The 12,465-nt window shown below is 43.9% G+C and overlaps 1 protein-coding gene across 1 annotated transcript; it reads right to left on the reverse strand.

Annotated features, from left to right (window-relative positions):
• Positions 1–4,184: 4,184 nt before the first annotated feature.
• Positions 4,185–5,054, reverse strand: LOC123413169. The gene has a single exon (XM_045106117.1). It carries the CDS (start codon positions 5,022–5,024, stop codon positions 4,479–4,481), a length of 546 nt encoding a protein of 181 aa, XP_044962052.1. The 5' UTR covers positions 5,025–5,054; the 3' UTR covers positions 4,185–4,478.
• Positions 5,055–12,465: the final 7,411 nt, after the last annotated feature.

A 12,465-nucleotide genomic window follows, 5' to 3' on the forward strand; every position in this document is an offset into this window, starting at 1 on the left:
CTTGCCATTGTTCTCCTGGGTGAGGTGAGGTGGAAGCCAGGGCAAGAAAGACGACAGCTTTAGGCCCTAGCCAGTTTTGTAGACACGCGGTAATAGATTCGCGTCTACTCGGCTGATTTTCTTTAGGCACCCAACGTAATCCCTGCAGACTAATCTATACCTAATTTTTTTAATAATAAAAAGGCTATTGCTTCCGTCGGAAAACTCACCACGGCATTTTTATAATTTATAATTATAAAAAAGCCCCTGTAATTTTTGTTATTCAACCCGCGCTCCATCATTTATCTGCAACGCAAAAGGAAAAAATGATTCGCTGCAAAAATTATACCCGTACGCATCGCCTCCTCCCGTCGACCCTGGGCACTCGCCGCCGCGGCCGACCTCAACCGCCACCGCTGTCGATCTCAACCCACCCGCCTCCGCGGCCGTACCTCTCCCCGCTCACTGCCCCCGTTGCGGCGCTCGAGCGCATCGCGTCGACCCTGGTCCACCCTGGCCTGTGCCCAGGCCGCTGCCACACCACTCGCCGCCGCGGCCGACCTCAACCACCACTGTTGTCGATCTCAACCCACCCGCCTCTGCGGCCGTACCTCTGCCCGCTTGCTGCCCTCGTTTCGGAGCTCGAGCACAGCTTCTGGATCAAATCAACGCGACAGCTACAGTGACTGGGGATGATGCGTCTGCTCGATGCAGAACGGCGGCGGCGCGGCGGAGCGAAGTACTTGCAGGTGGAGGCGGGCCTCCATGGCTCACACGGAGAACTCCGAGGTTATGGCGCGGCAACGACGACTCCTTATGGCCAGATAGAGGCGCCTAATCCTTGCTCCTCTCATCGTATCCCCTCCTTCGGCAGTAAGTCATCATCTGGTGAGATCCCCTCCCCATGCTCCAACCGTGTGCCAAGCACCGGCAAGAAATTTTATTTTGTGTGGATTTGTTTGCTGATGAATGAATGTATTGAATGTAAGATTGTATTGTTGTAGAGACAGAGAATGGAACACCACCTTCAGTTTGTCATCTGATCCCACATTCTCTACATCATGAGTGAAATAAGATAGCAGTCCATTGATCAATTCACGTAGCCTCTTTGTTTTGCTTTGTTTGTCCCGCTCAATTTCTCATCATGGTGGAATTAACAATGGACGGGTTGATTTATCAACAAAATAGAATAGGACTGACTACATTAGTTAGTTAGCTTATTATTTTAATAAATCAAAATGATTATAAAAAAATTAAAAGCGTGTGGTATTTTTTTCTCCCGTTGCAACGCACGGGCCCTTTTTGCTAGTAATAATAAAACAGTAAAAAGATGAACTGCGTGCAAGTGCAGGCCCAACCTTAGAGCATCTATAGCAGACCTCAAAAAGGGCCGAACCCTCAAAATTCTGTTGAGTATACGGGTTCTGTCCGTTTTGTTAGTCAGAACAGACCACGTATCGCGCATCTGGTTCATAATTTTTTTTACCGTGGCCCGAAAATAATCCCCCCAACCGGTATATATGCACTTTCACCGCTTGGATACCGGTCAAATCCTATCCTCCGCCGTGATTCATATCCCACTCCGCCACGGAAATGGAGGGGATGACGCCGAGCACCGCCGCCCCCGCGTCTCTGATGCCGCACGCAAACGAGGATCGTGGAGGTGGCTGAAGTACAGCCGCCGGCCGCCGTCGGCTTTCGAAAGCCGCGAACTCGAAGAGTACGAGCGCGAGCTTGCGGCCCGATGCCACGGCTCCTTCGGCCCCTCTGCTGCTGGGAGTTCGTCCGGAGGCGCCTCATCCTCGCGGACCATCACTCCGGTCAAGAGAAGGCCGGAGGAGCTTGGGCCGCTCGCCGTCAATCTCAAGGACGACGCCGTCCCGCCGCATGGAAGGGTCGGCCCCGAGGACTACCTCCCCCCGGGTAGGAGGATCACCTCATGTGCGCCATCATGGAGCGCTCGGTGAGGGAGACGGAGGATGTAATCGTGCGCAACCACCGCGAGCTCGAGATTGAGTAGATCTTCCTCGAGCAAGGCGTCACAGCATTGCAGGCGACCTGTCATTTTTGGTAGCCCAGGCAGGGGTATGTTGCACGACCCGCAGCCCCTCCCCCCTACCTAGTAGTATGTAAAACTAATGTAGTTTGCTGATGAAGACTAATGTAGTTTGATGAAGAACCATAATGTAGTTTCATGCATGTCTTTGCAAGTTTCACACGCAAACATTTTTTTAAATTTTACAGTGGCATATACAGGGTCTGGTCTTTGAGGCACGAATTCGTCCTGCAAAATTGATCCGCAGCGTACTGTAAACGCATTTTGCGGGTCGCACTTTTACAGGGTCTGCTAAAGATGCACTTAGATCAGTAACCGGGCAACTTCCTCTGGAAAAGAATATATGTTTTCAGATTCATCGTAGAATGAAGTTTCAAAACACATACTAATATACTATCATACTAATCTTGACTTACGTAGAGTATTAGTCCAGCTAGGTGTCTTGGTTGTACACGTGTATAGCAAGTAGTAGTATGCCTTGATCATGTAGGAGTTATCCACTTATCAATGCGGTTGTGTGACAAGGTTAGGAAAATAACAGAGATAGTGTCCGGATGCTAGCAGGATATGTGTTAGTTCTCGTGTACTAATAGGTCTATGGGTTTTGGTCGGCTGCTCTTATATACAGGACAAGAAGGAACATGACGTTGCGACAACATTAAGAGGGAAAAGAGAAATAAAGAGAAGAAAAATAGAGGGCACAACAAGGGACATTGGTTAATGTTTTTGTGCACGGTGTGTTCTTGCGATTTTATGTGATCGATCCTGAGGACGAATCCCAGCAATTGGTATTAGAGAAAGCTTCAAGGGCGATCTACTAGCCCCTCGGGGAGGGCTATGAAGTCGTTGGATGGTGCAGCGATGAGGAGGATCAGGTGATCGTCGTTCGATGGAGCGACAAGGAGGGAGGCGACATGTTGTCGTCTACAGGACAATGAATGATGATCACTAATAGGAGTGGTGGTGCCGAGGTGCATTGCCGGAAAGCCATCAAGATCGTCGTCCGGGGGGAATCAAGGAGTCGTGTAACTTGGCATGTCTCATTCATCGTCGTATAAGCGAGTGGTCGTAGTCTTGTCCAATTGATCGTCTTTGTGAGGCCCATTGAAGATGAAGCGCGTCACGGTCAAGGGGTTGTCCAGTGTGGTAAAGCACCTAGGGCGAAGATGTGAAGTGAATAGCAAGCTCAATCGTGTAATGAGACGAGAATCATTGAAGATGAGCCTCTTCAATGGGGACATGTCTTTACATGAGGATATGGGTGAATGGTGTAGTCCACAAGTTAGTCGGCATGTATTGCGTTAGGGATGAGCGGTATAGTCCACATGACAGCGTGAGTGGGAGTCTAGATCATATGTTGACATGGATCGTCAAGTCACAAGGATATGACAAGCCAGGATTAAGGGAAGATTGTTAGACTATTATCGACTTACGTAGAGTATTAGTCCGGCCTAGTTGACCTGGTTGTACACGTGTGTACAATGTAGTAGTATGGCTTGGTCATGTAGGAGCTATGTACCGGGGGAAATCCTCCTTTAAAAAAATAATAATAACAGGGTTAGTGTCCAAATGAAGGTTAGTGTTAGGATGCTAGATAGACCAGTTTCTGTACTAATAGGTCTAGATGGGTTTTGTACACCAATCCGTGGTTGGATAGTTAAGAGGACCGTGTTATTCCGTGTCTACTAGATTTTAAATCTCAAATTTGACATTGGTGTTTGCATTTTCTTGAATTTATTCAGGTCTTCCGACGATGTGCGTTCGGTGGGAATAGACGTTCCCATCGACTATGAAGACATCTGTGACGACTTTGTTAATATCAAGACGATGTGCCGACTTAGTCTCTCGAAAGTATTCATAAGGATAGGATGTGTATGCGTGCGTTCATAGAGATGAGCGTATGCAACTGTATGTGATCGACTTCGATTATACTCCCCTAAAACAAAAAGGTCTAGATGGGTTTTGGTGGGCTGCTCTTATATATTGGACAGCCAGGAAGGTCAAGTTGAAATAACATAAAAGGAAAAGGAGAAATAAACAGAAGAAAAACAGAGGGCAGAACAAGGAACCTTGGCAAAAGTTTTTGTGCATGGTGCATTCGTGTTTTTTTCTTTCTGTGGAATACTCCTATGGAATTTTTCTGATAAGATAATTACCATAACAAGCATACAAGCTGGCCGGAGATATGGGAATTTTGCGTCATCCCAAGCAGCGGCAAAGGTCTAGGGATTTAATTAGTTCTATATGATTAAAAATAATCAAAGTACAAGAACCGATGAGTCCAATGCATGCCCAACATGAGCATTCTTATACTGTATGCCCAACAGGATCTTGAAACAAAGGGTTCACCACTTGACCCAAAGCAGCTATCCTATGACATACCTACCACCCGAAATAAGGGATCCGGAGCAAGGATTTCAGCAGAGATGGATCCACCGACCGATTATAACCGGAGACACAAGTCCAGTTCGGTGTCGCGCTCCGGCCAGCTGCTGCCGCATTTGGGCGCCATGCCACCCGCAGCAGGCTGCTTGGGCATCCGAGTAGCAGCCTTCCAAGCCGGTGAGTCGCGCATGTCGTCCGCGGCATCGCGGCGGAGCCTGGCCACGGCACGCTCTCGCTTGTGCGCGTTCTGGTGGCCGCCGAGCCCCTGCGAGGTGAGGAACATGCGGTTGCAGTAAGCGCAGAGGAAGAAGCGAGGCGCTGCCGGCTCCACGCCAACGGCGGCGGCCAGGGTGAGCTCGAGGCTGAGCTCGTCATGAGCGTTGCTCGCTTGCTCCATTGAGCTCGCTCCTGGCGGTTGTGCGTCGTATTCGCGTATGGCTGTGTGGGTGACTGTGAGCTGTGCTAGCATGGTTTTCAGATCTGGGGAGCACAAATGGGCAAGAGGCACATGGATCTTGGACGGTACCCTGACGTTCTGGGGGTGGTGCTGATTGCGCTTGGCACTGTTCTTTACTGTGAGATCCAGGACGGCAAGCTGAGCCATGGACAGGAGTCGTTTGGACCTTGCATATGATCACAAGGCAGCAGCTGCACATTACGGCAGTAGACCGTACGTTGATATGCTGCACCACCCAGTACCAGCCGGTGGCAATTAATCATGATGGACAAAGGAAAACAAATGTGTCGCGCAGAGCTGAGGCAGAGGCTGCCTCCATCTTCTACAGTATGCCGAAATCATTGTTTTGATCTTATCAGTAAACTATAGCATAAAATAAACCCTGTATGCAACTATTTTACCATCTGATCCTTTTAACAACGTTAGAGACTGCGACGTTTCTTCTCAACATAGAAACGTCGAGCTAGTTCGCGTTACTGCTCCACATAAAAACGCCGAGATAGCACGCGTTGCAGCCCACATGAAAATGCCAAGGGCTTTGGAATTTCTATCCTGGCCAGCAGCGCCATGAGCTCTGGTGTTTCCATGATGCGTCACCTGCTGGCCGAAATCATTGTTCTGACGGTCGAACTGCTTGCATATGGGGGTGGAAACGCTAAAGACTGTATTGTTTTTAGAAACGTAATGTGGGTCAGCGTTTCTGGCCTGCCACGTCAGCGAGCAACGCGTGCTCTGCCTAGCAGTGGGCCAGGGCAGAAACGCGGCCATCATCGGCGTTTCTATGTTGCTCGAAAAAGCGAACCACCTCTGTGTTTTTATATGGAGTAGAAACGCCACTGTCCCTAGCATTGTCAAATGGTCAGATTGTGAAATAGTTTTATGTGGAGTTTATTTTATGTTATATATAGTTTTCTGATAAGGCTAGAATAGTGATTTCGGCCTCTCGAGTGTAGGAGTACATTTTCCGTCATGGTTTAGAAGGCGTGTTTGATAAATCTCTGGAACCTAGGTATTTATCGATTGGCTATAAGCTGAGCTAAAAAATAGCATTAACAATACTCATGCGTCTAATGAACTGAGAAATTAACACGACGCATGCATACACGAGTAATACTAATTAGTAGGAGTAATTGCGTTGGCGCCTTAAACCGTGTCTATTGTGAAAACGCACATAAATTTAATTTAAATGTGTCTTCTAAACCATGACATGGGAGTAGTATTAAAGAGCGCATTCATAACTGGCGGCCCTACGCTGCACCGCTGCCGCAACTGTCTCGGCCGCGAAATCTCATCTAGATCCAGCTCGCTTCTACAATGAGACACCTCGTTAACTGCATAGGGACACGCAATCGGGGCAGTCAAATCAATCGTGTGCAGTCGGAGACATCTACTCGTCGGTAGTGCACCACTTGTTGAAAACCGCTTGTCATTTGCATCAAACATATCCTGGTCCTTTTGACAACAGATTGCTGAGAACACCCGGGGAGGTCCATCTACAAGATCGTCATTCGAAAGCGTGCCAGGAACCGTGCCGCCATTACTTAGGATCGTGTTGATTGGTTGCCCTAAAATGTCTTTTTCGTGATCCTTCGTACGGGTTTTTTTCTGTCACACCGGTCGTCTTGATCGACACTTATTTTTTTGGTTTCCAATCTGTAATCGGATTGACATGCCCGTCAACCCTCGCGAGCCTTTACTCGACTTCAACATCGGCTCCACCGGCCACTTCTTCCACACAGCGGCCTTGCGGGACAGGCAGCAGCCTATGGCCGTCGTCCACTCGTTGGTCCGCCCGTCGCTCCGCATCAGCGGTCGTGTCGCCATGATTGGATCGGGACACTCCATCAACCTTCATCCCGTTCAGCTGCATTAGGCCAGCACACTGCTCCAAGTCTGGATCAACATAACATTTAAAGTGTATTCAAAAGAATTGTCAAGAAAACATAACATTTAACATGGAAATATCCAACAAAGAATACAATTTGGCACCATTAAATGTGTGAGTTACGAAAACAAGTACAATTTTACTGCACTAAATCTTTATGAACTAAATGTTGTATCGCATTAGTAATTGCATACTTGTGCGTTGTTACAAAATATTTTAGTGAAAATAACTGAAGCGGTAAGTTTTTGTGTTGAAATATATCAAGCTAGAGAAATATATGAAAATAAAAATAAAAATATCTAGAGATGTAATAGTATTTAGTTATAATCCAACTCAAAGAGAAGAAATGAGAAGCAATATATGATACAAAAATATAGGCGATATTTTTTAGTGTTTTTTAAAATCATAGAATTTAGTTATGTTAGTGTCCTAATATTAGTGTAAGTCCATATTCGAATTTACAAAGGATATGCAAATATAAATTCACATTTAAAGTGATCCTTCACTAATCATGTCCAACGAAAACTTATGATATAAATGGGGTAGCTTCCTAATGTTATTGGAGCTTATACTGATTTTTAAGAGGACACAAACACAAATTTCTCATTTAAATAGACCATTGATATATTTAGATTTGATGCATAAAGTTATGTACATCGCAAAACACGAGACAATTAGGTTTTCCTCCTATTATTAGTTAAGGTTATATACATATTTTTGTAGAGTTTTATACATATATAAATTATTGGATTAAATAGATCATTCATTTTATTAAATTTACCGATAATGAACTTATAGTTAGAACTTTGTGGGTTGAGAAATGATGAGATACTAGAGGATACACCACTCGTTGTTGCGGGCATTGGTTGATGAAAAATTGGGTTGAAAATGTGAAAACAAAAATTAACAATACATATCACTTATTTTATCTGATTATGTATAGTTATAATATATTTATTGAATATACGTAGAATAGTTGAATTGAAAATATTTTCTCATCCACGGTGGAATGTTATGGTCGGTTTTTCGCATGCATGATTGCATGTTGAGGTGGTCCTATCACATTCATAATTTTATGGTGAGGTGGCACGTATGTATGTTGAGATGCATAAGTTAGGAGGGAGGACACTCTTAGGTATATATGCTTCATAGTTGTTTACCAATGATTATATACATGTTTTAAACATATTTGCACAAATATAAACCATTGAGTTAAGGGAAACGATTGTGGACGGTGCGCCGACCGAACCGTTAGGCCAGTCGCACGCGACCCACGCGTGTAGCTAATTAGGCATGCAGCTTTTGTCCTGTCTAAATTTGCTACAACTAGCATTCAAATTTGCTACGGGCATTTTTTATTTGCTACATTTGTCCACTAAAAAAGCTGCATATACGTTTGGTTACAACCCCAGTTCGTCGGGTTTTTCGCTACAACCGGTGTTTTTGATTTTTGCTACAATCGTGTTAATTTTTTCTACGACCGTTATCATTTTTTGCTACAACCGTTCATTAAAAAAGTTGCATACACGTTCGTCAGAGTTGCAACCCGAGTTCATCAGATTGTTTTTGCTACAACCCACATTTTGTTTTGCTATCACGCATCATCAGCGTCTTTTTTTGCTATGACCACATTGATATTTTTTTGCTACAACCATATTTTTGTTGTACGTGACCGAAATTTGCTGCATCGTGATCAAAATTTGCTAAATCGATTTTTTTTTGCTTGATAGACACATCTAACGGTGGGGCCCATGTGCGGCCTGCCGAAAATTTCGGCCGGCGCGCCGTCGCGGAGCACTGCCATTTTCAGCCGGCGCGCCGTCGCAGAGCAGTGCCCTTGAGTTAAATATATATTTTGTCAACTTTACATTTAATTAAATAATTAATACGTGTAGTTTTGTTAGTAAAAAGGATAATTGTGATTGCTTCCGAATATTATTTGTTGCGATGGTCCTCCAGAAGTACAACGTTAACTAGAGGCTTCACATCACGGTGTTAGATGGAGATCCTCTGGTGGTTAGTAAGCAGTCGTTGTTCCAACGATAGGGATATCCATCTTGGTAGTTAATGAAAGTATTGGGTTGAAAGAGATAGGGATATCCATCTGGTCATTGAAAGTCGTAGGTGATGACGATAATTAGAGGGTGCTTGATACGACTAAAAGTAATGAGACTAAAACTTGCTAGCCTCATCCATGTTTGGATCCAAATACTAAAGAGACTAGAATTAAGTTAATGAGCATTTATTATCCTCCAAACCCTCCAATCCAGAACTTGCCTGAGGAGTTAAATGAGGAGAGAGAGGACTAATGCACATTTTAGTAGGGTATCCCTGACTAAAAGATTTTAGCCTCAAGACTAGTTTTAGCCTCTCTTTAGTCAGGGGTGCTTGGAACTTTAGCCTGTTAAAGAAACTAGTTTTAGTCTCTTGGATCCAAGCACCATCTTAATCTAGCAGTCGTTAGCCGTCATTTTAAACCCGTCATTAAAAAATGACAGCCACATAACCTTTCCTGACGTAGTTGTTGTAGATGTAGGATAGGATTGACGGCGTGTCCTCACTAATTGTGAGATTGCCCGCCGAAAATATTGTGAGGAAATAACAACGATGACCAGGTTCTATTACCATTGACTAAATTCATTTTCTGAAAAGAGGTGCTTTATTACTTAAAAGATTTAAGTATTAAACCCGGTCTCTTCATAGTTAAGAGACACATAGTTACTTAAAAAAAAGATACACATAGTTAAATATTGTCCTCTCACACAAATGAAAAATAAAGAAGGCGAGATACAAAGAAAAATGTAGAGTATGTATAATGCCTGAAAAGAAGGGGGCTCAATCCTAAAATCATACTGTCATCCTTGTGGGGTAAAACTATCTCTCCCACTACAAGAAAAACGCTCAATTATGACCCCAAAAATGACGGTGGTTTAATTGGTCATTGATCCATGACCAAAATTCTGAAATTAGTCATGACGAGTCTAAGAGGGTCCAAAGGCCATAACGTTATGACCTTTTGCGTCCATTAGGTCATGATCCTATTGCACAAAATGGTCATTAAGATGTGTAGAATTATTTATGATTATACTTCAATGTTATCATGACCAAATATAAGACCATAAACATATGTGTAGAAGTGACTGGACGACCCCTCATCAATTTTACCTGTGTGTCATGTATAGATAGCAAAAATTTGTTTTATATGTATATGGATGAAGTAAATTATATTAGATAAATACCAACAAATTGTAATTATTCATTTTAATGTCCTAAATATTTTGAAATTCCAATATAATTACCAAAATGAAATATATGAGCCCATGCTAATCTCATATTGTGTAGACCCTATTTACATAAATATTTTTCAAAGGTGGTATAGGGTACCTTATCTTCGTGTTTCAGACAATAAAAACTTAAACATAACAATAAAAAATATGTGGGTGAATTTTTCAGTAATGCCAAATACTATCATAATTAAATGAAAAGTGTTTCCACCCACAACACTCAACCAAAAAATATAGCTTTCTTTTGAGGGAAATAATAAATATTGTACAACTTTTTTTAGGCAATCAAAAAATACATCTAAAGACAACAATATGGGTTCATATTTCCTAAATCCAATATCTATACGGACTAATATCTAAATCCAATATGGGTCCATAAATATTGGGTCATTTAAACATACCACATGAGGTTAATATGTTGAGTATTTACCCGAAAAAGGAGGATAAAAAATATAAAATAAAAAAAGCACAATTACATAAGATGGATTCTGATTGGTGGAACCATTTATGCCACGGATCGATGACATGGCACAAATCCTACTGTCCATTGCTAGCAATCCTACGTCCATCCATCCATTCATGCATCTGAAGAAAAGTAGAAAAAAACTAGCAGACCCACTCCTCATCCCCTCGTCGCCTCCTTCCCTTCCAGATCGCCGCCGCCACCTCCCTCCCCATCCCCTCGCCGTGCCCGCTGCGGCTCCCACCCTCCCCGCACCAGCGCACGCTGTCGTTCGCTCCTGGACCTGCAGGCGATGCCGAGCCCACGGTGTCCCTCCCCAAGATCTCTCCGGAGCCCGTTGTCTCCCTCCCCAAGATCTCTCCGGAGCCCGCTGTATCCCTCCCCAAGATCTCTCTGGAGCCCGCTGTCCTCCTCCACCTACAGCTCGTCCCCTCTACGGTTGCGCCGCCGACCTGTTCGTGGTTGGGCTTCGACGAGGTGAGTAGCAGAGCACCATCGACGGCTCCTTCTTCAGATTCCGGTGAGTCGTCTTCCACCTCTCCCGTTCATCCCCTTCTCCTCGCGACGGCGACCTAGGGTTAGGTTTAGGAGCTCGCCGCCCGCGTCCTCGACCTGAGACCGAACGTGCTGCTGCCGTTCCCGCTCGTGGTCGGCCCGTGCTGCTCCTCCTATTAGTAGCCGGCAGCACACTGCAGTTGTACATCAGTTTTTGGGATAGAGAGAAAACAAATAAGGGAGGGGATTAGCACTCAGCAGCCACAAACGAAATCTGAACCCAAAATACCAAACCATGTTTCTTTTTGTTTTCTAGGCCCCTATGCTTCTAGAACTATTTTTAAATTTTATGGCTGCTACTTTGTGCGTGTGTTGGTGTCCATGAGGCAATTCTCTGCAGGAACCATGCCTCTCGATTTGACAACGAGATCCAGGCAGATTGTTTCATCAATGAATGTATGATTCATGCCTATTCTAGGTAAAATTTCAGTAAACTCTAGTAGAAAAGGTAAAGAACTAGTAAGCATGACATTTACTTGATATGGTCCAGATTATCTTTTGAACGCCATATGGTCCAGATTGTATCCAAGTAAAACAGCACGCTAGTTAAAATTTGTACGACGAAGCCATAATTTTAGCGCTCTAAATGCACCTTTTGGTCGACTACTACCCTGAGTGTCGTTCCATGGTTATTAGCTGTGTTTTGTTACAGGGGATTTTGAGTACTGTCTAGATGTGTTGCTCAAGAAGAAGCTCTTCAATTTTATGAATCTGACAACATTTAGTTTTCTGTCCATAACACTGATTTTTTTATCTTGTTGCTTCTTTATATGGTCAATTTTTTGTTACTGCTAGCTTGTTGCAATGTAGACTCTTGGCTTGGACGATATAATTTATTATCTTCTTTAAAAAAATGTATGTGTACAATATTTTGCCATGGATGTTAATTATGATGTCTAGCTTTAAGCTCACGATCTTAAGAGATTTTTGTACTTAGGAGGAGAAAGCAGAGGTTCGACGTTCCTTTTGTTATTGTATAATTCTCTCATTATGATCGTTAACATAATTCGATTAATTTTTTTTCTCATTGGTCTATGACTTTAGTCAGATTTTTTCTGTGTGTGTATCTCTGTGCATCACTACACTCCGTCCTGCTTCTCACTTTGTTTCTTATGCTGTGGTGAAGGTTACAGATGTGGGAGGGAAGCAGAAGAGGGTGCGACAAGCTGCCACATCTCATGTCCAATTATACTATCCTCTCCGTCCTCTCCGAGGTAAATTTATCTTCATCCCACATCTAAGTACGTGTCCTCTGCCAGTATGCGAATATTCTTCTTCTGTGCATACTGTGCTCTGTTGAGATGTGGGATGGGATAGCCTGTCGCTGCATGGTATAGCTGTTCGGAGATAATTTGCAAATATTCTTCTTCTCTCCATCCAATTGCTACACTTAATTTCTAC

Source organism: Hordeum vulgare, chromosome 7H (assembly GCF_904849725.1).
Source record: "Hordeum vulgare subsp. vulgare chromosome 7H, MorexV3_pseudomolecules_assembly, whole genome shotgun sequence".
Taxonomy (NCBI): domain Eukaryota; kingdom Viridiplantae; phylum Streptophyta; class Magnoliopsida; order Poales; family Poaceae; genus Hordeum; species Hordeum vulgare.